At 52.4% G+C, this 25509-nt stretch overlaps 1 protein-coding gene and 1 long non-coding RNA gene across 4 annotated transcripts in view; one reads left to right on the top strand and one right to left on the bottom strand.

Annotated features, from left to right (window-relative positions):
• Positions 1–19759, bottom strand: part of ANKH (ANKH inorganic pyrophosphate transport regulator) — a 116370-nt gene extending 96611 nt beyond the window's left edge. Inside the window, exon 1 of one of the 2 annotated variants that reach the window (XM_025436447.3) lies at positions 19298–19759. In XM_025436447.3, coding sequence (XP_025292232.1) covers positions 19298–19393 — 96 coding nt within the window. In that variant the 5' untranslated portion in view covers positions 19394–19759. Of the gene's footprint in view, positions 1–18597; positions 18708–19297 lie in introns of those variants that run through there. The other variant, XM_025436448.3, reaches the window with a different exon arrangement.
• An 847-nt stretch (positions 19760–20606) lies between these two features.
• LOC112652757 (uncharacterized) lies at positions 20607–24514 on the top strand. 2 transcript variants are annotated; one of them, XR_003131689.2, is made up of 3 exons: positions 20608–21179; positions 22544–23222; positions 23348–24514. It is a non-coding gene; the product is annotated as an uncharacterized LOC112652757 (long non-coding RNA). The 2 variants fall into 2 exon arrangements; XR_004814935.1 differs by having other exon boundaries at positions 20607–21179; positions 22544–24514.
• The last annotated feature ends 995 nt before the right edge of the window (positions 24515–25509 follow it).

Below are 25509 nucleotides of genomic sequence, written 5' to 3'. Positions count from 1 at the left end.
GCAAAATGTTTAGAGGGACGAAGCGCTAACGTACAAAGTTTTGTTTAAAATAAAATAAAATAAATAAGGTAAATAGCAGGCCTCTTGCATCTGGATGAACAAGGGATCCAAGCGAAAACAGTTAAAGCATAAAATTATGTGATATTTCTTTTTCAAAATTTTTTTCCATTGGGGTAAAAGCTGCATTGTAAAAATGTAGCATTTTAACGATTTTTGCAGTGTACAGCTCTGCAACATTAAAGCACATCCACGCTGTGCTGCGACCATCACCACCACCCGTCCCCACCACCTTTCTCACCTTGTAGGACTGAAGCTCTGTCCCCATCAAACACCAACCCCTAACTCTCGGCTTGCCTCACACAACCCCCCCCCCCACACCCCACCACTGGGTTTTCCTGTCTCTATGAAGGTGACTCCTCCAGGGACCTCATGAGTGCAGCCTGTATTGTTCGCCCTTTTGTGACCGGCTGACTCGGCTCCGCCTAAGGACGACCGGGTGGGTCCACGCTGTAGCCCGGGCAGGTGCGCGGTAATTTGGTTTGCCCAGACTCCTAGGATTCCAGAGCTGGGTGCCAGTTCTCAGCTCCAAGGAGGTAGTTTTAAGAAAAATGTAACGGGTGAGTGCGCTACAAAGGGAGAGTAAACTTGGAGCAGTTGCTGCCCCCAGAAGATGGTAAAGGGCTCGTTAGACTGACTCCAGCACCGCGACCCCATGACCCCCTAGTGTGGCCCCTGGGAAACAGCTCCTTGTGAGGAGAGGGGCTTGCTTAAAGCGAGACGGCTCCTGAACCTAGAGAGGGCAGGGTGATCTGGCCGGAGAGCCTCGGAGGCCGGTCCTGCCCCTCCCCCTCCCACCTGCTAGCCTTCCCTCCCTCCCCCCCCCTTAAGTCCCCACCCCAGCTGCCGGGAGAGACCTGCTCTTGCTGCGGCCTGAGCACTCAGTGCCCTTGGGCTGCACTTGAGCCACGGGGCAGGGCGAGCGAGCGGGGGTCCCGGGTCCAGGCTAAGCAGGGGAGAAGCACCAAGGGGTCTCCTCCTCGCTCAGTGCTCGGGAGCCAGGACCGAGTCAGCCGGCTCCCTCCTTCCCTCCCTCCCTCCGCAGTGGCACCTGGAGGAGAATGTTCTGGACACACAAATGGAACACGTGCAGATGCCCAAGGGCCAGCCCGCCCGCACCCCTCCTGCGTGCTGCACCCTTGGCTCCCCCTCGTCCCCCTGCATCTCCTCCCCAGCACGGCCAGGTCTCCCCACGGCCTTGGAGCACACCAGACCGGTGGCCGCTCCCCAGGAGCCCAGAGCCCCCTCCGGCCAGCACGGGTCCCCGCAGCAGGATCCTCGGCAGCACAGCGGCCTCCTGAGGTCAGGCCCCGTGCAGCTCCCGGGGCGACCACACGCGGAGGTCGGACCCCAGACGGCGGCGGGGGCCCGCGGTGACCTCGGGGCGGGGGAAGTTGGACCCCAGACAGCAGCCGGGGAGACACGGGGAGACCGCGGGGAGGGGGAGGTCAGAGCGGGTCCAAGGAGGCTGCGAGCAGGAAGCAGCACAGTCGGAGGCGGGTCCATGGGGCCCCACCGCCCAGGCCTGGCTCCGGGCTCCACGCAGGTGGGCCCCACGGGCAAGCGGCCCCGGCACAGGGCGATGTCAGGAGAAGCAGAAAAGACCCGCTGCCATCACGCGGGGCTGCCGTCGGAATCAGAGGCCCAGGTGGCCCGTCCAGGTCCCGGCAGCCGGACCCTTCACAGCCGGGGGAAGAGCAAGGACGCCTGCGGCAGAGGCCTGCATGTCACCTTTCCTTTTCTTCTTTTAAAATTGTATTTATTTATTCTTCTAATTTACGGGGGGGGGGGGGGGGGCAGGAGAGGGCATCCTAGGCTGGCTGCACGCCCGGCGCAGACCACACGTGGGGCCCGATCTCACGACCCCGGGATCGTGACCTGGGCAGAAATCAAGAGCTGGGAGCTCACCCGCCTGAGTCGCCTGGGGGGTGCCCCTGGCCATGACCTGTCAGGGGCTGACCCTTCCTCCTCCCCGTGAACACAGGAGGCAGGGACGCGGGGAGGATGGAGCTGCGCCTCACCCGCACCACCACCCTGGAGCCAGGTTCACCCTCACCTCCGTCTGGGCGGGAACCGGCCTCCTGGCCGCTGAGCCGAGCAGCTTTATGAGCGGGGCTGCAGAGCCTCCGTTGCCCCGAATTCCCATATTCACGGAGGAACCTTTTTCACTTGTTCACATTCCCACGCGGGCGGTGTTTGGGACAAACGCTGGTGCCTTACGCTTCTCCCTCTGGTCCACCCTTTCCCTGTACCAGAAGCAAAGAGGCTCAGGGACTTCCCAGACAGGATTGTGTCCACGGGTCAAGTTCCACGGCCGCCGGCCTCGCTGCTTCCAGCTACAGGCACCGCCGCCCCGCAGACTTCCCGGCCACCGCCGGCTCAGTGGCAGCAGTCGAGGTCACTCCAGGAGCGGTCCTTTGGCCTGAAGAGAGACAAGTTCGGTGCTTCCGAAGCGAGGGGCCCGGCCCTGCAGCCAAGGCAGTGCACTGCTCTCGGAGGGACGAACCAGCACAGCACGCCCCTCAGGGCACCCCTGAGCCCCACAAGAGCAGAGTCCTCCTTGGCATGACTTCCATCCACACTGGGGGGGGGACAAGGAGGCCCAGGGACAGGCCTCATGGTGAAGCTCCTGTGGCCAGTAGAGAATGCAGAGATCACGGAGGGGACAGGGGTGGCCGCCGACGTAGCTGCCACTGAGGAGCCAGGCCTTGCAGGAGGGGGCCCAGAGCGGCCGGGGTGAAGGCACCTGCAGCCCGGAGCGGGCACGCTTCGGTGGAGACGAGCGGCAAGTGACCAGCGCTGCCCAGGGGACACAGGGCTGTGATCCAGGAGGGTCACCCAGGGCCCCGGGGGCCTTGGGGAAGCACGCAGCGCAGGGCCCATCCTTTCCCTTCTGCCGCCTTTGCTTCCACCCGCATACGGCCTGCTTGGGGCCCGCGGCCGGGGGGCAGCCGGCGAGTCCGCTCGGTGCCTGTAGACGCGGACGGGGCCCTCCGGCAGCCCGGAGGCAGAGAGAGCTGCGCCCACTCAGGAGCAGGAGGCGGGACCCTATGCCTCCCAGCGCCCGCTGCTCATTATGAGGCCCCGGGAAACTTCAGTGAGGGTTTTTAAATTTCCTTTAAGTTTTTACATTCTGTTCCACAAAGAAAAGCTTCAGGTGTTATTATTGTGCCATTCCGTGATAAGGCAGGAGTAAGCACTAGGGAGGAAATGATATTACAAGGAGGGGTTCAGTTATAAATTATTTTAATGATCCAGTGGGGAAAAAAAACAGTGGTTTATCTCCCTCGACTCACCCTCATCCTCTCTCTCCCTGTTCCCACCAAAAAGTCAAAAACCAAGCAAATAAACAAAAATACCTCAAAGGGTATGAGACAAGGGAGGGAAATGCTTTTATGCCCTGGACCTGTGCACCCCTGGAAAAAGCAACAACAGAACAGGCATCCAAGGGCTTTTTCTACATCTAGATGTGGAAACCGCCCGACAGGCAGACGACAGGCGCCCGGAATCCCTACAGGATCAGTTGTACCACGTTCCTGGCCAGCCGGTCAGCGGCTTTATTTTCAAAGCCCCACTACCAGCCTGATGACAAATCCGGGCTCTACACCGTAGGTTTTTTTGTTTTTTTTTTTTTGTCTTTTCTTTCTTTCTAAAACAGAATGCCATCCCATTAAAAAGAGAAAATCTGGCCTCTTTCAAACAGCCCATAAATATTTTATACTCTGCTAAGGGAAACCTCAAACAACACAGAACTATCAAAACGCTGCCGTGGCTAAGTAATCAATGATTTAATAAGCTCAAAAGGGAAATAAGTACCAACAAGCACACATCACCATCACCGCTGTGGGGTAAGGAGGACAGAGCCTTCGGTTCACGGCGCGGTGCTGCGTTTCAAGAACGCTCGACTCTCACCTCTACGCTTCCCCCTTTGGACTCACTGTCAACCTCAGCTGCTCAGGACTGGCGTATGCCGGGGATCACATTTCTTCTTGCTGAACCTGGGGCGGCAGGTGCGTCCCAAGTGCGTTCCTTTTCATTTGGATTTTGCAGACGGAAAGCACTCTAGTTCTGCTTTTTACCGGATTCTCTTGTTTCGTGTCATGGTAAGGGACGTACGTAACCCATCCAGAATCCCTAAAGCAAAGGACTTTCCCCTCGGACAATGTTAACCATATACAGGTAATTCATAAAGCTATTAAAATAAATAAAACCATTTGCACAGAAAACTATTACAGGCTCTCCGGCGATATATTAGACGGAGGGAGCCAAGATGGGCTCAGTAGCAATACTGTTTGCTATTAACTGGACTGTTCATCGCTATTAATATTACTAACGCCGCTATCGGCGTCCCCCGCCGTGACACGTAGTAGCACCCTGGCCCTGCTGTGACATAGAACATGGGCCTCGGAGCATCGGCCCTCGCGACGGGAAGTGCAGAGTATACGGTGAGCGCTCCTTACCGGGAGGGTGACCCGTGCGCCTCTGCGTCCTGAGACAACTACCACGTTTAATGAGCACAGATTTTATGAACTATCAAGTCCCCTACGAAAGTGAAGTGTGCACCAGGCAAGGGAAGGGCAATGTTCATTTTGTTGCACCCTGAAATAAGGTTACTCACTTCTGCTGAACTAAAAAGAAAAAAAGGGGGGGGGGATCCCCGGGTGGCTCAGTGGTTTGGCGCCTGCCTTTGGCCCAGGGCACGATCCTGGAGTCCTGGGATCGAGTCCTGCGTCGGGCTCCCGGCATGGAGCCTCCTTCTCCCTCCTCCTGTGCTTCTGTCTCTCTCTCTCTCTCTCTCTCTCTCTCTCTCTCTCTCTCTCTCGATGTCTATCATAAATGAATAAATCTTTAAAAAAACAAAATAAAATAAAAAGAAAAAAAAAGGATTAAGTCCAAGTCTTCGGCTCTTGGTGTAATCCCCGGCATCCCCATTTGTCTTAGGCTGGAGATGACGTGACTGATTTTCAAAAAGAAAAAAAAAATGTCTGGATATAATATATAATTAGAGATACTCGTTTTACAGTATGGATTCGGTCCAATTACAGAAACTATTTTCACTTCCCCCAAATTCTCATCTGTACCCTGAGCTTCCCCGTGGCTTATGGGTCTCTTACTACGAAGTGCTGCTTTTGCATTATTCTTCAAGAACATGTTAATGGGGGCACCTGGGGGGCTCAGTGGTGGAGCATCTGCCTTCAGCTCAGAGTGTGACCCCTGGGTCCCGGGTTCGAGTCCCGCATCGGGCTCCCCACAGGGAGTCTGCTTCTCCCTCTGTATCTGTGTGTCTCATGAGTAAATACATAATATCTTAAGAAAACATTATTGCTCACTAGAACACAGAGCAAGTTACTATCATCACCACAGCTGATGACTAACGTGCATCAAGAAGACACATTTATTTTACCTTCTTATTTACTGTATTTACTGACAGATAATTGAGGTCCGATATTTTATTAGCTTCGGGTAAAGCGCAGTGACTCGACACCGGGATGCCCTGTGAACTGCTCACGTGGGGCCGGGTACCACCTGCGCCAGACACTTCAAATGGTGCTGTGTTTCCCATGCCCGGGTTTTAGGCTAACCCGACCTCTAGGCGGGTGCCACCAACCTCCGCCCTCCCAGCCATCACCTTTCTGATTGTTGTCAAGCCAACTGTTCTTAAAGTTAATTCAGACAAATGACATTTTTCACTGTCACTGCTTTTCTCAATTCCTACTATTCTATACCGCATGGTCTTCGACTCCTCCTCATTGCAGATACACACGTTAATGACATTAAGGGTTAAAGAACTTGGGTGGAATGGCCTGGAAACCTAACCACGACTTCTAATATTTCTACAGCAAAATGTACTGTAGGTGCATTTTATGAATTATAACCAGCCTGTAAGCTCCAGACAACACTAAAGAACAGATGAGCAGACATAAAGCCGTAACAGGAACCCCTTAAGGCTAGTCCACTCCCTACTGTTTACCCAGCAGACGTTTCATATACAGAAAGAGCAAAGCAGGGAGCCTCATCAAATTTAATTCCAGATGGCATCTCCGCTGTCACCAGGCACCTGGCGCAAGTGTAATAGTATCCTCGGCACAGCACCATGATGATGCAGATAAATTTCCTTCCCCCAAAGTCCTTACTTCTATATTCCAGCGCCAAATATTGAGAAATGTGGTTGGATTTTCCAGCTTTTGCTATTGCATGAAGGCAAACGGCTGAGAACGGACTGCATTGTAACAAAGCATTTTTACATGTTGAGAGAAAAATGAATATTCACAGCATTTGCATTCAGGTACAAATGCAAAAAGCCCTCACGTATAAAGACTATAACCAAGTTGTTCCAGGGAGGGCGGGGAGACAGAGGGAAAGAAGAAGGGAGAGGGAGGAAGGGGGAGACAGGGAGCCAGAAAGAGGGCTCTGCAGACACCAAGGACGCCTGTGGCCCCATTACCCGCTATCCGCTCCCAGGCAAGCTGTTTCCCAGTTCACTAAACCCATTAGCCACCGAGCGTGATGAGAACGGAACTGGCTCCCTTCACTCCCGACCAGCTCTTGCAGAGGGTGGTGACACCAGCACCTGCCCGCCCCGGCGCCCCCCCCCCCCAAATGCTGTCCACGGCGAAGCCCTCCCGAGTCTAGACGGCCCCTCAGGCTCTCCCGGCCACCCAGCCCTCTGCTGGGCCACCTCTCCTGTGGTCTTCCTGTGGCTGGTCTCCCCGCCCCTGAACTCACCCTGCTGAAACCACAATCCTCTTTCAAATGTGCAGATCCAAGCCCGCTGCACCCCTCCTACCAGGAGCCCTTGGAAGTTCCCGCTGCTCTCAGCACTGGAACCTTGCCAGTCTGGGGTCTGCTTGCCCTGCTGCCCCGGAGTCCTGCCGCTGCCCCCTCCGGGCTGGTTCCCTGCCCATATCCCGGGGAGCATCCGTCATTCCTCAGCTGGAATCCCTCTGCTTCTCAGGATGGGGACACACGCTTCTCTTCAGGTCTCAGCTCAAACCTCTCTGACCCTTAAAGGTGAGGTTCCCCCCTATGGTCCTAGAGGAGAGCATCCCAGAGGGGAGAGCATTCTGTACAAAGTGCCTGCCTACCTGCTTGTCCTGGGGGACGACGGCTGTGCATCCTTTTTCTTACTCTGTCCTTAGTGACTAACACTGTGCCCGGGACACAGAAGGTGCCCGAGAAGCATCGTCAAATGGACACCTCGGTGAAGAGGCTCTGCCCTGAGTTCCATGGTCCCCAGTGTTTACCGGAAAAAACACTCCGGAACCAGCACCATGAGCACCCGGAGAAACAGGTCACAGCTTCTAGCCCACGAAGCACCTGCCGTGCTCTCACTTAGCAAATTCTTTGCTGGGTCACTGTCATGACTGTCATGGAAACTGAGGAAGGCCGCTCCCACCCGGTCTGAACCAGAGAAGGGCCCACTGGTGCGCGGCCCTTCCCCTCCGCGTCTCTGGCACACGCAGCCTACAATTCAAAATGCAACCTATCATTTCAAAAAGCACAAGTTACCTAGATACATTCCGGGAATTCAACTTAAAAAAAAAATCAAGACAAAACCAAACTACTGAGAAAATCCAGCATTAAACGTCTTTCTTTCCCAAAGTAGGGGAAAAAAAAAAGGCAACAGCAGGCCCGCTGGCATACGTGTCGCCCAAGCCGCGTCTCCGGGTCACCTGCAGCCGGCTGGGTCCCCCAGCCCCCTGCAGACCCCCGAGCCAGGCAGTCGGGGCAGCGCACAAATACGCGGGGGCAGCGGGCACCACCCGGCTTCCGGGGGGCTCATCACGGCACCTTGGCGGGCGCCTCCTGGATGGCGCACACGGCCGCTGGCTCTGCTCGGCTCGGGGCCAGCGGGTGCAGATGTAGGGGGAGGCCTTGGAGCCCCAGCGGGCGCCCCTCCGAGGGAGACCCAGAGCAGCTGGCGGGTCCGGCGAGAGGAGAGGGCACCCCCGAGGCCCCTCCGCAGCTCCCTAGCACCCCGCCACTGCCCGCAGCCGCCCCAGGGCCCGGCCATTCCTCTCCCGCGTCCACCTCTGAAGCGGGAGGGGACGCCCAGGTGCACGCGGAGCCTGAGGCCTGGCATCCAGAAAGCTGAGCTTTGTCTCCTCTCCCAGGTGCTCACCTGGGAAGTTCTAGGAAGCACACTGCTTGAGCACCACTGAACGCATCAGGAGAGCACCTCTTGGGGCCCCTGGGGGGCTCAGGCCACTGGGTAAGCATCTGCTCTTGATTTTGGCTCAAGATCTCAGGGGCATGGGATGGAGCCCTACCTCGCGCTCCCTGCTCAGCAGGGAATCCGCGTGAAATTCTCTCTCGCTCTCCCTCAGCCCTACTCTCTCCCAAATAAATAATAAATCTTAAAAAGAAAAAAAAAAAAGTATGCGGCCTGGGTGGCTCAGAGGTTTAGTGCCCGCCCTCAGCCCAGGGAGTGACCCCAGAGTCCCGGGATCAAGTCCCACGTCGGGCTCCCTGCATGGAGCCTGCTTCTCCCTCTGCCTGTGTCTCTGCCTCTCTCTGTGTGTCTCTCAGGAATAAGCGAATAAAATCTTTTTTAAAAAAAAAAAAAAGAGCACTCGTCTCTGTCTTGAAAGCTGTCAGAACAGGTATTTTCCCAACATGCAAGTAAAGCCGACAGGATCTTCTTCCTCCCTGGGCTGATGTGAAACCCCATGCAGAGCAGGGATCTGGTCCACAATGTGCCCACGGAGAAGCATGGAAGTCCTGACACAGTTTAAAAGTGTTGCATCATGAAAACCTGAGCTGCTCTCTCAGCATTAAACAAAACGCTTTTAATAAAAGAAATCATTTGAAGGAGCTTTGAGAGAGATTGCACGGAGGTTCCTGGCGGCAGGCTCCCCGGACCATGGAGCGGCGTCCAGGCGGGGACACGGCACAGCCACACGGGCCCGCGTGGAAGCCAGAGCCCGGGGAGGGAGCCTGGGGAGGGAGCACTCGTGCGCGGGTATTTCTAGCATTAACCCAAGGAAGTAGTCAGATGTGTGCAAAGATCTCTGGATAAAAACGTTCCCAACCATTATTCATAATAGAACGAAACAGAACCACCTTGAACATCTAACCACAAGGGAATACATAAATTATGGCATCTCCACGCGAGAGAATGCTGGGAGGCTACTAATCATCGTGAGCTAGATGAGCACTTAAAGGAAAACTGCCTATGATGTAAAATGGAAAGAGGTTAAAATTTTGTTTTAAAATACATGCAAAAAAAAAAAAAAAAAGAGGTTAGAAGAACACATGGCAAAATAAGGTACGGCCGTTACCTCTAGGTGGTGGGTTTGCCCATGATTCTTACTTTCTTCTTTTTGTTTAGTTTCCTCCCCTTTAGAATGAAAATGATTATAACTAGGATAAAAGTAATAAGTGTTGTTCTTTTGAAAGGAGAAATCTTCAAAAAGCCACAGGCTTTCCCAGTGGCTTTTCATGTCAATTAAAACTGTACATCACAATTCCATCCTTTCTAAGGCTGAGGAATGATCCGTTGTATGTGTATGTACCAGGTTTTGCTCTATGATATTAGCTTTTAAATCAGGCTTTAATTTTTATCAGGTCCGAACATCAAAATTATGGGCAGTTGGTATGATTGAAGGATGTATTTCATCAAAAGAATTAAAAACACCAGACAGGAAAACGAAAACAGTTATTTTATGCGGGAAGCCGAAGTCTCCACCCGGCTGGAAGCCACTACAATCTGCAACAGCAAGCCATGTTCTACAAGAAGAAAGAATAACAGGTACTACACAACGGGATAATAATTAGTGGCCCGAAACTCAGTGATCTGGGACCAAAAGTGCACGTGTCATTTTGCAGGATTCCTTAAGGAGCTCCTCCTCGGCCATCAGAGCGGGGCTGTGTGGGGCAGCGAGTCCTGCGGGCTGACGGACTTGCGCGCTGCCACCACGTCTGGTCACACGCACATGGCACTTGGCACTTGGCATGGCTCAGGGACCATACACACGAGGCCTGCACGCCTCCCTGTGTCACTGTACCCCAGGTCTTGGTTTACTTCTTTTACTTTGGAGGCTTTACTCACCAGACAGTCAGAGCGAGTGAGGCACGGGCGGGAGGCCAAGTGGTGAGCCCTGGATCAGGAGCCCGGCCGGAGGCAGCCACCCAACCTCGGGGCCACCGGGCGCCCCACGCCTCCATTTGTACAAAGGAAGGAAAACGAGCCTGCCAGGACCCCCCCCCCCGAAGGAAGGCACCTTAAGCCTAAGTTGAGTAAGTAAGAATTCTAGAAGAGCAAAGGCGGCCTTGCAGCCGTGTGCAGAGGCGTCGTCACCGTGTCCCCGCGAGGCACTGTGGTGCCCCGTCCCAGCCGCTGCGCCCTGGCTGCCAGACCGCCGAGGCACTCAGGAGCCCGACAGCGCGCTCCCTGGTGACGAGCCGTGCCAGGCTCTGCACCCCCTGCCCTCCGGCCCGAGGCGCGCACGGCCCGCACATCTCTGGGGTCCGGGCTGCGGCCCCAGCGGCGCGGCCGCTTCTGAAGGCACAACAGGCCCCCGGGGCCAGGTGGCACCGCAAAGGACAGAGACTCCGAGACCTCCCCAGGCGTCACGCCACATGTTTAAGAGACCGAGCGGGGATTCCCAGAAGCTTGTCGACGTGGGCTCGTTATCGCTTAGTTAAGACCGTGACCTGGAGTGGCCACAGGCGCGGGCACGGGACGACGGGACCTCAGAGCTCCCGGACCCACACCTGCTGTCCTGGGGCCGCTCACAGAATACGCCACCTTTACTCTCACATCCCAGGACAGCCCAGCCACAGGGCCACCTGCTGCCCCCTCCCACCTGGCTCCCTGGCCTCCTGGAGGAAGCAGCATTACACCTGCCGGCGGACGGTCTGTGCCTCAGTCGCTTCATTCCAGCTAAACGTCCTGAGGGGCCTCAGCCCCTCCCTCCCAGTCACCTCTGCAGCTGCTCAGCCAGGGATCCCCCTCTGTCCAGGCCAATGGGGCGCAGGAAGCGTGCGGTGAAGTGCACCTGAAGGTGCGCACGGGCGCCTCTCGCCTCCCCACAGTCCAGGGCAAGGAGCCACCCCCAGGCCGGGGACGGCTATGTCCCCTCGACTCGGGAGGCGGCCCCGCGTCTGTGCCGCCAAGCCCATCTTTACAGAAAAGCAGTCCTCTAAGCGTGCCAAAGGTGTCAGACTCTTCGACAGCCTGGCCCATCTAAAGATCGCCAAATGCCACAAAAAATGCAAAACCAGCAAGGACCTGGGAGCTGACTTAGACCAAAATGTACTCCCCTAACTCGAAACAAGGTTGGTCCATCTGTCCCGGGGACCCCAGGGGGCATTTCCTGAACCAGGTAACTCATCGGGGGGAGAACTTACCCCCACCGCCCTGAGCAATAACCAAGTCATCTGCCTTCCCAGGGTGGACTCTGAAAACATTTTTGGTAGATAGGGACAATCGCAAGGAAGCAGCTGAGCGTTGTGACGCACGGTCCACTAGCTGACCAAGGGCACCGTCCTCTCTGTCATTTTAAGCTCATCTGTCCTCAACCGTGAGCGGGATTTGGTTGGAACAGCAGCTGAACGATCCCAAACCATGGAAATAGCAAACACAAAACAAACCAGCAGTTCTGAGGGTGGATGGCTTGCTATGCAGGAGTCAGACGTGTGCCTCTTCTGTGACCCTCCAGCCACCTTTGCAGGTGGGGCGCGTCCCTCTTTGGTGACAAGGGCATTCGCAGAGGAGGAGGCAGGCGACCACAGCCGGAGGGCGGCTCCGACCCGCCCGACTGCGACTTCCGAGCATCCTGCGCGTGTTGTCACGGACTGCACTGTGCAATTACACGTGTGCCCCGTGACGGCAGAAGTGACCCGTGTATGTTTTCTTAACCGGGACCTAAGCGACCTGCAGGCAGGGCCGTGTCGAAGGCGGCAGTGCCTCCCCCGTTCAAAGGTCACTGCTCCATGCCGACTCTCAAACACAATCAGTGCAGGTAGGAAAGCAGGGGTCATGAGGTGCATACGCTTTGTCCCAAAGGAGGCCTCCAAAATGATTTACTCTTCACGTTTCATGGAATTCTAACAAGCTTTGGTGTCTTAGGCCCCGGGCAGATAACAAAGCAAATAATTAAAAAGTACTCATCTTGTATTACCTAATCTGTTAATTATTATTTTGTTATTTCTATTGTCTTGGTCGGTGCCAAACTCTAAGTATTTTGACTATCACCTGTCAGCAGACATCCCCGGTTTCTCAGCACAGCAGAAACTTATAAGACACCAAGAAATGTCACAGCACCTTTTGCATACTGTATTTACTGAATAAGGCGGACAAATACGTGATACGCATCTCCAGCAACAATAATTCTCAGACTAAAAAAACAAAAAGAAACCAACAATTTGCATTTTATGGGATAACCTTCAGTTATCAAGAAAGATGTGCAATCCTATAGGCAGCTCATGTCCAGATAATGTCGCAGAAAACAGAGTCCTTGGTATTTCTAGCGCATCTCCACAGCAACTCAGGGAGTCACAGGGAGAAAAAACACCAGATTGACTTTTTTAAATATAGGCATCACCCAAGTCACTCTGGGATGAGTTTAATGAGGTTTATTTATTCCAACTCCCACTCACAAAGGATGATTTTCCACACGGGGTCTCTCAGCCTCCCATCCCAACACAGCCTGCCCAAAGTCGGACGGGGAGGGCCGGGGCACGGGAGCCACAGCGCTGAGCACGGGTACACACCGGACTTGCCACACTAAAGGAGAGAGACGTACCATAAACCAGAGGACTCGGGACTCACAGCTTTCCAAGAATTTGATTCATTCCTAGAAAGATACTTAGATGCTGCCCCCATATATGAAGACTTTGATGATCTCTTGAAGGAGAGGCTGGGGAAGAAGCATTCTGACAAAGTGGTCGTTAGGTCAGTCATCAAACCCGTCAAGAAATAAATAAGTGGAGGAACGGGCCACAGGCCGATAGCTCCGTGGCTCCAGAAATAATCTACCTACCTGAGTGCATCGAAAGAGAGACACTTCCAATGCAGATAAACATCTAAAGAGAACTGGCAAACACCCTGGAGAGCTGAGGATCACTTGGACTAAGGAGGTCACAGTGTCCTTGACTAAATACGGACTGCCAGAAAAGAGTGACCTCATTTTCCATGTATGAATGAGAGACTGAAATAGGCACCAAATTACGCGAGGCATAAAGCCCGAGGCCGACAGGAAAAACACATTATCTACTTAGTACACAAAGATGCTCACTGAAACTTTATATCGCAGGAAACAAGAAGCCTCAGCATTTAAACAAATGGGGGAAGAAACCGTTGAAGGGGATTACGAGGCACAGACTTCCAGTTACAGAACAAATAAGTCGTGGCACAGCACTGGGGGCACCGTGGGGCACGGTCAACAGCACCCTGGCAGCGACTCGCTCTCCTGCAGAGCGCGGGAAGGCGGAGGATGGTCAGATCACTATGCTGGACGTGGGGAACCAACGCCGCATTGTATGCCAACTGCTCTTCGATAATAAAAAGGCATAAAAAATAAATACCATCACGAAAAGTAGGCACTCGGTAAATAATAAAAGAACAAACAAAAGAACAAGAGGAGAACATTCTGCAAAGGGAATTACGCCGCTATAATCGGATACGATGCTTCTATTTAAAATCATACCTAGGAGCACCTGGGGGGCTCAGCGGGTTAGCGCCCCTTCAGCCCAGGGCGTGATCCTGGAGCCCCGGGATCGAGTCCCATGTCGGGCTCCCTGCAGGGAGCCTGCTTCTCCCTCCGCCTGAGTCTCTGCCTCTCTCTCTGTGTCCCTCATGAATAAATAAATAAAATCTTTAAAAAATAAAATAAAATAAAATAAATAAAATAAAATAAAATAAAATAAAAAATATAAAAAATATAAAAAATAAAATAAAATAAAATAAAATAAAATAAAATAAAATAAAATAAAATAATAAAATCATACCTAGGAGCACCTGGGGGGCTCCGGCGGTGAGGCGTCTGTCTTTGGCTTGGGTCATGACCTCAGGGCCCTGGGATCCAGCCCCACACCGGGCTCCCCACTCAGCGGGGTGTCTGCTTCTCCCTCTCCCTCCCCCCACTCGTGCTCTCTCTCTTTCAAAGAAATAAATAAAATCTAACAATAAAATAAACTCATACTTAAATACTTGTAAGTGATATGGGAAAATAACCTCTGTGTTCTGCGAAACATATACCTATCTCAGTTACATTGAAAAAAAAATGGGTAGGTGACATCCAAAATGTTAAATAAGTTTCTTTCTTCAGGATGGAATCAGTTATTTTTAGTTTTGTCCTCCATTTTAGACACTTCACCACTTCACCAAACTTTAAACGGCTGGCATGTATTATTTTTATGATCCAAAAACAATTAATGTCATTTTGAATGTCATTAGTTCCATTAATACAGAATAGATTGAAGGGAAGCAAGTGTCCCCCCAGCAACTGCTTGGAAACTTGGCGTGAGGTTGCCATTTCCGTCTCTGGGTACTTTGCAAAGTGGAACGTGGTGGGCAGCTCTATTATTACTTAAGGCAAACTCTGCCTGGGGAGTCTCTTGCATCACTTAGGGACCTCGGATAGGGTCCCTTCCCAACACTGGCCAAGGTCAGACACTCACCCTTTTCATTCTTGTACCTCCTGGTCTGGGGTGGGTGAGGGGATATATTTTTTCTACTTAGTAGACAAAAAAAAAAAAAAAAAAAGACACTTATTAAACTATTTTTCCTGGGCCTCTCCTTTTCCCCATTTTGTCATAGGGATTTGAAACACTTCTGTGATAGCCTCAGGCCAGGTTCCCCAAGTTAGAAAGGACTCTGCACGTCCTAGGACCCAACTTTCTCTACCAGTTGTAACAATCCTTATAGGAAACTCTTCACTCCCACATAAGACCTTTGAGTCTTTGAATTATCGCATTGGACCCAACCAGTGCAGCATTCAGGGCAATCAGGGAAATACCCACGGTTAGGGTTTTGTGCGAGAGCGAATTACCCAACAGAACACATGCCTCCTTAAGTTTAGAGAACAAGTTCAACCTTGTCTTCTCCTTTGAAGTCTTCATAATGAAGTGTATTTAACACTTTAAGCGTCATTACCCTGAAACAAAGTTCACCTACTTATTCTACATAATTTGGAGAACTTGGCTTTCAAGGAATTCAGGGACTTTGCACCAAGCTTAGTTTTAGACAGAAATGACAGTCTTTGACCACGGTGACACACCGGAGCCACTTTAAAGAAATACATTGTTCGAAATCTATCTCAGCAGTCTGTAGTGCTCTGGAGAAGACGACTAAGTAATTTCTAAATAATTTTATTGCAAAGTGTCAGCTGCTTCTGATCTTTTCCCTCCCTTTTAACCGAAGGCAAAATAAGATACACTGTAATTTATCAGCGTGAATTATCTGTATAATTTGGTTCTTCTGTGAACCTCCTGGTCACCATCCCCTGTTGCTGAGAGCCCCTTTTATGATTGTCTTACATCCTAAAATCCAAAATTTGACACCTAAAATTAAGTTTAAGCCCAGACTGGGAATCAGAAAAACTAGAGCTTATTCCTAAATTTCTAAGAACTTTCCGGGCGGATTTCAGCAGGCGAGCCTGCCGGAGGAGGCAGAGAGCAGAGCGGCCAGGAGCTGAGCAGCTCTGGGGGGTCCGGGCTCCGCCCCGTGACACCTGCGGGATCCCCAACGAGTCCCCCAACATGCCCGCACCTCTCTGTCTCCTCGCTGATACCACGTGCTGCACCGAGTGAATGCAAGCAGTTAATACCTTTGATTTCCAATCTGTAGAAATAGAGATAAAACGATAATTCTAGATTTCATCATAAGGTGTCCCTATGCACCTACCAGGGCTCTACAAACATTATTTTAGTTTCTGCAATAATGGATCTATTCTCATTGTTTCCTACAGTGGTTTCGTTTAATATTAAAAAGCAGGTTATCCTATTCCATACAGCTTTTTCTTCCCCAGGAAGGAATCAACCTTCCCTTACCCCCAGCAAATTACTGCCACCATCAAAATTTTAAATGTGATCATAGGTTTGGCCTGTCTTGTTGGAACACTCCACGATATTTGGGTGTCCTCCCTGACTGAGCCACAGAGTTATAGGGAAATCTATGTCCAACAGAATGTCCATCCATCAGGCTCCTCCCCGCCCCTCCCCCACGCACTGACAGCGCTGAGATAATCCATGACTATGTAATTCCTTTACACAACCACATGTGTGCTGTTTCTTGAAATTTCAGTGGGAATCCTGTATATAGCTGGATTTCCATTTTAAAACTTCTGTCCACATTTTGTACAGAAACAACAAACTGGAGCACCTGGGAGGCTCAGCGGTGGAACGTCTGCCTCTCTTTGGCCCAGGGTGTGACCCCAGGGTCCCGGGGATCGAGTCCCATGTCGGGCTCCCCGCAGGGAGCCCGCTTCTCCCTCTGCCTGTGTCTCTGCCTCTCTCTCTCTGTTTCTCATGAATAAATAAATAAATCTTCAAAAAAATTTAAAAAAAAGAAACAAACTGAGACGTTTATAATCATGAAAAAAAGACATCTTCTACTATCTTTTGTTCTTGACAGAGACTTAAAAGCTAAAGAGATGTTTTACAATTTTATTTTTTAATTTTGCCTTTCCTGATCATCTCCAGGGTGTATGACCCAAGGGCTGCTTTGACCTCCTTGGTTACCTCTCTACTTTAAGATTAGTAAATTCCTGAAACATGAAGGATTGTTCACGGAAGGCAAGCTGTAATACACCTGCCCACTCCGAGAGAAGAATGGTAGAGATCTGCACGCGTCCGTCCAACACACGATTAAAAACCCATGTCAAGAGCAGTGCATTTTCTGAGGTCTAAAGTAGTCCTACTTTTGCAAATAGGTTCACTTTCCTCCTCTCTGTTGTGCTGTAAGGCAGGTGGGGTAAAACGCACTTGCATTCTCTCCCACGGGGGACCAGGTCACTCGTCTACCGTAATTCTTTCCCTTCAGGTTATGAAAATGTTAAGTTCTGTCCCTCTAACCTTGTTTTGCAAAAACAATTATCATGTGATACCAGATGGCAAAGGATGGTTTTGGAAACCTATCAATTTCTTCTCCCCACCCCTTCACCCCTAACTCTGACAAACTATCTCTACCACCAGGCAGCCTGAAAGCTCATAAAGACACTGGCGCGTGAGCGATGAGGGCCTCAGACAACACTTGTTGATAAAACTTCTGCACAAAGAGACAAGTCTTCTTGTGCTTAGCTCCTGTCTGCTGTGATAATTAGGTTAGCGATGTTTTAAGGATGCGGTTGCATTATTAGACCCCCTGGGATAAACCATGTGTATAACCGTTTATGTCAACCCTCCCTCTGGTGACCTCAGGAGATCCTTTCCCTTACACTAGAATCAAATCCTTGTTGCATCAGCCCGGCATTAAATCAAGGCCTGTGTGAGGTAATAGTACGGTATGTTTCAGGTCGTTTAGTCACAACACAGCATACTCTCACCTCCACCAGTTACCCCGTATAATTCTCTTTCCGTCCCTCTCTCACTCGTGAGTGTGCGCTCCCTCTCTCTCTCTCTCTAACATGCACGCATACACACACAGACACTACAACAGTTCAAGGAGAAGTGATCCGGTCAGCAGCCCGGCTTTCTGACAACCTTTCGAGGGTAGCTCCAAAAAAAGAAGCCTTAAAATAGTAAAAGGTGCAGGTGAACACACAGCACGTGGCTCATCTAAAATGTGCAGGCCAGTGTACTGAATTCAGGTCCTAAAACCCTTCCTCGGATTATACGAAACACTTGAAGTCACCAGTTAACTATGACAGAAGGGAAGCTGGGTAGAGAGGAGGTGAGACAGCAGAGAGGCCCTTGGGGGACCCTGGTGAGCTGCTGCCAGGGCCCAAGTGGCAACAGAAAAAAACAATATTTCAGCAAAGGCAATCTGCTGGCTTACCAGACAAAGGTCTCTAGAGACCGTACCATCTCGTGAACCCTTCTTGGCAAGACAATTTGAAGTAAACCGTAGCTTACGACGTGGGCTAAGCATTAGGGAGCCTAGCAGAAGTTCTGAGTCGGGAGGAACAAATTCCAGCAGACACCCCTCACCTGGAGGGGTCCCACACACCGCCTTCTGAAAGGGCACCGACAGGGGTGCATGTTCTCTACGGATGTTCTTAGAAGCCTCTTGACTTGGAGGAAAGGAGCTACCGGAGTAAGGGCGAGGCCACGCGGTGGGCACCTGCCACCAAGGTGGCCCCGACCTGCCCCAGGCCTGGCCGCAGCTGCATCCCGCTGGAGGCCCTGCGGGGACCGCTCCGCAGGCAAAGTGCGGAAACCCGGTGCCCCTCTGCTGGCGTCCGCAGCGCTGGATTCGCAATGACGCCACATGGAGAGAAATGGGGGAAAACACGAGAAACAAACAAAAATGTCCAGACGGGAAAGAGAGAGAAAGGGAAGCACCCCACACCAGAGAGGGCCAACGGCTGGCGCGTGAGGACACATTCGGGGCACCCTAATCTAAAGCTGGGCAGAAAAAAAAAAAATCGGAGGTACCTGGGAGATCCACTTGGATACATTGTAACGCGAATGTCCCCGCGGTCGCCATCAGCCCGCAGCGCGGGGACGGGGACGGGGACGGGGCGGGGCGGGGCGGGGCGGGGGCGCCCGCAGCTCCCGGTGCTCGGGCCGCGGTTTACATAACAGCCCCTTACGTAACCCCCGCCCGCACCGAGGCCCTCCTGCGGGGCGGCCCCGGGCCCTCGGGCTTCGGCCGCTTTCCAGGGGGGCTGCGAGGGGAGAGGTCGGCGCCGGCAGCGGCAGCGGCAGCGCGAGCCCGAGCCCCAGCCCGAGCCCGGCCCCGGCCCCGCGCTCCCGGGTGGAGGGGCCCCGGGGGGAGGGGCTCCCGGCAGGTGCTCCCCGCGCCCGTCACCGGCGCCCGGGCGTCCCAGGCCCAGGGGGGGCGCGGGTGCGGGTGCGGGTGGGGGCGGGGGGTGATGGGTGCGGGGAGGGTGATGGGGCGATGGGAGGGTGATGGGGTGCAGGGGAGGGTGATGGGGTATGGGGGCGGGTGATGGGGTGCAGGGGAGGGTGATGGGGCGATGGGAGGGTGATGGGGTGCAGGGGAGGGTGATGGGGCGATGGGAGGGTGATGGAGGTGATGGGAGGGCGATGGGTGCAGGGGAGGGCGATGGGCGCAGGGGAGGGCGATGGGTGCGCGGAGCGACGGGGTGCGGGCGCGGCGGGCGCGGCTCACCTGCTCCCCGAAGTCGATGGCGATGTTGGTGATGCCCAGGGGCACCAGGAAGCGGATGAGGGGCCAGTAGTGCGTGAGCGCCGGGAATTTCACCATAGTCCCCGCCGTGGGCCGCCCCCACGCTCATGTGCCGCGGCGCGGGCTGTGGCGGGTCGGGTCGGGGTCGGGGTCCGGGTCCGGGTCCGGGTCGCGGTCGGGGTCGGGGTCGGGTCCGGGTCGGGTCCGGTCCGGTCCGGGCGGCGGTGCGGGCGGCGGCTCTAGCAGCAGCGCCGCGAGCCCGAGCGCATCCCCGCCGGCCTCCCACACAACAAAGATCTGCCGGGAAAAAAAAGAGGAGGGACGGCGGCGGCGGCGGCGGAGGGCTCCGCGGACAGCGGCTCCATTATAAGCGCGCCGGGGCCCGGAAATAAATAAATACCGCGCACGAGGCGCCGCCGCCGCCGCCGCCGTGCGGAGGAAATCAGGGGCGGGCGCCGAGGCGCGGAGGCGCGGACCCGGCGGCGGCCGGGCGGGGGCGGGGCGGGGGGAGGGCGGGGCGGGGCCGAGGGGAGGGGCGGGGCCGGGCGGCCGGGGCTGGGGCGGAGGGGCGGGGCCTTGCGGCCGGGTGGGCGGGGCCGACGCGGAGGGGCGGGGCCGGGCGGCCGGGAGGAGCGGGGCCGGGCGGCCGGGGCTGGGAGGGGCGGGGCCGAGGGGAGGGGCGGGGCCCTGCGGCCGGGTGGGCGGGGCTGGGAGGGAGGGGCGGGGCCCAGCTGCCGGGAGGGGCGGGGCCTGGCGGCGGGGCGGGGCGGGGCGGGGCCGGGCGGCGCCCTCCTCCCCCGCCGCCGCCTGCGCTCCGTGGCCGCGGGGGGCGCTGCGCAGGCAGAGGCCGCGGGGCGGCCGCCGAGCCCGGGGGCGCGCGGGGTGGGCCTGGCGGGGGCCCCGGGCGGCAGGAGGGGCGGAGCCCGGGGTGGGGGTCCCCGCGGAGCCCGGGAGCGGCCGGGCAGGGACGTGAGCGCGGGCGGCGGAGGAGCGGGAGCCCCGGGGCCCTGGGGGGAGGGCGGGCGGGGCGGGCCTGCTTCGGGCCCCGGGGACCTGGGGCGGGACAGACGGGCGGCGGGGGCTCGGGGGGCGCTCCCGGGGCGCGGTGGGGGGGGCTCCTGGGGCGCCGCGGGTCGCGGGGGCGGGGGTGCTCCGGTGGGGGGAGGAGTCCCGGGGGGTCGCGGGGTCACGGGGGTGCTCCCGGGGCGCCGGGGGTCGTGGGTCGGTCCCGGGGCGCCGGGGGGTCGCGGGGTTGCGGCCCACTCGCAGACGCTGGAGTGAGGAAGGAGGAGCCCGCGGTGGGGGCGGGGCGGGGCGGGGCCGGCACCTGCGGCCCAGGAGCGCCCCTGCGGGTGGGCTCGGGCCTGGAGCCCCGGCGGCCTCTTGAGACCCTCTTGGGACCCGGAACCTTGGGGGAGCGCGTCCACCCCTACCGGACGCGAGGCCTGCAGAGCTTCATTTGCACGATGAATTAAAGCAATTCCTTGTCAAAAGCAATAAAGTAATTTTGCACCCAAGAAGGAGCCTGCTACCTCACACTCCGCCTTGCGAATGAGCTGGGTGCCCGGGCTGGAGGCCTCGGGCGTTCCACGATGTATTTACAAGTATTGAACGCTTCCCATACTTCGTGCCCTCCGAGAGACCTTTTAAAATTCCACACAGTCCACGCAAGGCCTTGAGAAAGAGGAGGACAATTTACCCTGTGGCTCTGCTGTAACCTCCGACGACGTCCCCTATAATTAAAATGAAAATTTGGTAATTATTAATTGTGTTAGGGGTGTCCAGTAATATTATTTAAAAGACTCTGCAGCAAAACAGGAAGTGCCCGTGTACAGGACTCTCCTCCATAGCAAGTTCCTGAAAGGTGTGTTTTAATGGAGCCAAATCCTCTGCGCCATATACTAAGAGAGCTTGTTATTTAAAGGCATTCTCGGGGCAGGAGTTCTTTTCTAAAGCAAATATCACCTTATGGTTTATCCACTGTTACCCTAGGTTTCCATGGGCTTGTTTTACTCAAAGCAATCTAATTGCACTGACCTTTGTCTGGAATGTGGGGTTGATGAGGTCTCCGATCAATGCTCATCAAGCCGGGTTTGCTTTGGCTGCTCTCTTGACGAGGACCTGCCTGCCACGCTGTTGCTGGCGCTGCTGCGGGCCTTGCAGACACAGGCCTTCCCGCCCAGGGGGCACGGTGGGAAAGGCCCGGTGAATCCCTGAAGGGCCGTCTTCCTTTGCGAGTACTCTAGAAGTGTACTTTTGTTCTTTTTTTAAGATTTTATTTATTTATTCATGAGAGACACAGAGAGAGGCAGAGACACAGACCGAGGGAGAAGCAGGCTCCATGCAGGGAACCCGACGTGGGATTCGATCCCGGGTCTCCAGGATCGCGCCCTGGGCCAAAGGCAGGCGCTAAACCGCTGTGCCACTCGGGCTGCCCCAAAAGTGTACTTTCTAAATGAGTGATCTGACAGTGTCATCTTTGATTATGGCAAAGAGCACTTCTTAGATTTGAGAGGCCTCTGAGTTTCAGTTGCCCTGTGGCAAGGTGGAAAGACAGGACATTTGATTATTTCTTCTGTCAAGGACTCAATCAGAGAATTGATTTCAAAGGGAGGTTTTGGCCATTCTTTAACTTCCTCTCTTCACTTAGTAGTTGTTTGAAAAGATAACTCCAGAAAAACAAGGGATGATAATGAAGTTTTCTAAGTGTCATGGAACCCAAGAAGAGATCGTGGAGTCATCTACATTGGATTCAGAGTGTTCTCTTTCAGGGGATATAGCTTTCTCGTCAATTTACAGGGTTTTTTTGACCAAAGGACGTTGCAAGGTTTACAGGCTCTACACTGGAAAGTGTAAGGAGAAAATATACACATATAGGAAAAATGCCAGAAGAAAATATATCCAGCTATTTACAGTGTGTAGCTACAGCTGCATAGTATTATTAGTTTCCTTTTATACTTTTCAATATTTAACACGATGGGCATAGAGCAGTTTATATGAAGAAAAAGTTTTAAAAAATACTTACAAAATGTCATCAGAAGTGCAAGTGGGCATTGATTTTAGAGCTTTGGAAAAAGTTAACTTTGCACAGAAACAATTTCACAGATGACCAGCCATATACCATTGTTTTAACGTTTAAAATTATTAACTCCAATTTTTGAAGAAGCTAATTAAAAAAGAGAACTAAAAGTTACTTACATGTGTGTCTTTTTTTTTTTTCTTTTTCAGGAATTGATCTTAAATGGCTAAGGACAAGTTACCCCTATATCTGTTGCAAAGAACAGAATAAAAGGTCGTGTCTAAAATCATCCGATTCTATAACTCGGATTTCCTTAACTTGAGGTGCCCACTGGCGGCAGATTGGAACGGTAGCCACGGACAGGAGCTGGAAGGAGATGTCATAAAGATTTGTGTAAGACTGACTCTGTAGAGCTATCTACACGGGTCACACGTATTTATGGTCTATCATGGAGTTCATGTAAGCAGCCTAACAGATCATTCTAGGGGAAGGATTAGTTCTGGATATTGGTGTCTAGTTTTGAAATGAGTAGGGGGCACCCCAAAGTAGGCTAGTTATAAGGTCAACCTTACGGTTCTACATTGGAGCCTCATACAATTTTACTGCACGGCCCATTGGGGGTGCGGCGTGGGGAAGCCTCTGATTTCTAGGCTGCTTAATTGAGTTCATATGAATATTGTTCCGTTTGATGAAGTCATGATACCTGCTCCGATCCACGCTTCCAGAGCGCAGGAAGGAAAGTTTTCTCCTCCCCTTCCCGCCAGCTGCAAGCCTGACTCTTGCCATCCCTGCGTCCTTCTGGCCCGAAGCCTTGTTACTGTGCGCCTGGGCCAGCGATCAAAGCCAGGGTTTGTACTCTCAGCATGTCCCACCAATAGGAGGTAGGAGGTGAGTGGCATGGGTAAACGGTCCAGAAATTGAACTTTTGCTATACATAAACTAGAATTAGGTATTTATATTGTGCCAGGAGTTAACGGGTCTCACTCTTCATGACTTCTTTAATATTTTTAAAGGGACCACACGGATACCTCCAAATGTTGAACTGCACAAAGGAATGGGGACTATTTCTAACATGCTGTTAATGAGTGGTCTGCAGGATATTTTGGTAAGTGAAAAAAAGCAAAGTGCCAAACTGAAATGGTATGCATTGGGGGGAGGGGGTAAAATGGGAGAGAAATATGAATATGGCTGTGCATACATGCATGTATTTGCTTGTATTTGTGAATAAGTCACACTGGAAGTATAGTCCACAAATGTTTAAAGTGCTTATCTGCGGTGAAAGAAAGAGCACAGGGTCAGATGGGGATGGAAGAAGGAATTCTCTGAATGTATTTTGCAATCTAATTTTGGCTTTGGAAACATTCATGTTTTAAGTGTCGAAAACGTAAAATTAAGTCAGAAGAAAACAATCATGGGCAGCAGACATACACGTCATGCATGTTTTTTTCTTGTTTCGTCCTCTTTGATTCTGAGGAAAGGATTTGAGACAGCTTTAGACAGAGCACAGATACAGGTCTTATCCATATATGATGCATTTTATAAATTTTGTTTTGCTAAAATTTTTTGTTTGTTTGTTTTTGTATAACTGCTAGGGAATAAGACATTCAGGGAGCCTCTAGCCAGGCCAATTATACAACCTGATGACATTGTGTATTGGTAACTATTAACTTATTTTGTGTTTTAAAAGTGACTAAAAAAACAAGAGTAAGCTTTGGGGTGGGTTCTGCTGGTGCCATTCAAAAATACCAGCCACTAGCACCTTTCAGGATTCGGAGTCTGGAAGCGACGTACTTTATATAGGTGAGCACGTGATGATTCGCTGGCTCGTATTTGGCTCGTGATGGCGACACACGAGGGATAGGTGTATAGGTAATTCATCCTGGCTCTGCAAACCTTAGGTCTGGAATGGAATGCAGAAGGAACCAATATTAAAATACAGCTACTTTTCATGACCTCTTTGCCTCTGTTTCTCCAAACTATGCCCACTTGTTTTTAAGTAATCTCTCTGCCCGACTTGGGGCTCGAACTCACAACCCCAAGATCAAGAGTCACAGGCTGTACTGACTGAGCCAGCCAGATGTCCCTGCTTTTGCTTGTTTTTAGAAAATGACCAGAATAACGTAAAATGCATATAATTAAAAATATGTAATAAAGCTTAAATTTTTATTCTTGCTAAGCTATCCATGGTCTAAAGTCTATTTTTTTTTTAAAAAGCCCTTTTAACATAGCATGTGTTTCACAAAGATTCTAATTCTAGCTCCCTCTGACATTTTTTTCTTCTATTTATTTTGGCAATCAGATGTAAAGCTGCTTCAGTCTCAATTTCTAATGTATGTCTGATACCTACCACAAAATATGTAATTTCCTAAGGTTAGGAACTATTTAAAATACTACAATCTGCTTTCACTTCCTATTTCTCACCTCCACTCCCAGGACAATAACAGACACCAAGTGATATGTTTTGAATTGAGTTTTCTAAAAGTGTTTTATGTCTAATCTCCAAGTTGGGAAGGATATTAATCCTTTCCATGATGCAGTTAGTACTAACTGGACACCCTTAGCATTTTGATAATATGTAGAAATCAAGTTTTGTCACTTCTCAGACTTGACTATCCCAGAGAAGAGGCAAACAATAGTTCTATTGTTACTGCATTTTAATTGAGTCTATTAATTTGATTAATTAAAGTTTTAATTCACCAGACAAATATGCAGTCTGGTGTCACAACAACTAGATAGCTTGTCCCTAAATTCCTATATTCCCACCGGAGCATTTTTATACTCGAAAAGGTTCCTAATTTCAAAATGATAACCTGCAACACGTTACATAATTTTACTTGTGACTCAATAGATTGAGTAGTTGGACAAGATAGTAATGAAACCAATGCCATTTTAATCTCTATGTAGATAAGCTAACTTTGTTTTCATTCATTCAGCAACCTCTCTTGAGGGTCTACTGTGTGCCAGGCGTGGTGCAAGGTGCTGGGTGTGTAGTATTGAGCAAAACAAACGTAATCTCCCCACGACTGTAAACAATGCAAGGTGTCTTCTCTGACCGCTCCTATTCAAAGCTGTACCGAGGGTTCTGGCAAATGCAATCAAGCAAGTACAAGAAATAAAAGGTACGACGTACCCTGGCATGAAAAAGCACTTTTTTTATTTGCAGATGATGAGATAG

The sequence above is a fragment of the Canis lupus genome, chromosome 4, assembly GCF_003254725.2.
Source record: "Canis lupus dingo isolate Sandy chromosome 4, ASM325472v2, whole genome shotgun sequence".
NCBI lineage: Eukaryota > Metazoa > Chordata > Mammalia > Carnivora > Canidae > Canis > Canis lupus.
This window is presented reverse-complemented; position numbering and strand designations above follow the sequence as displayed.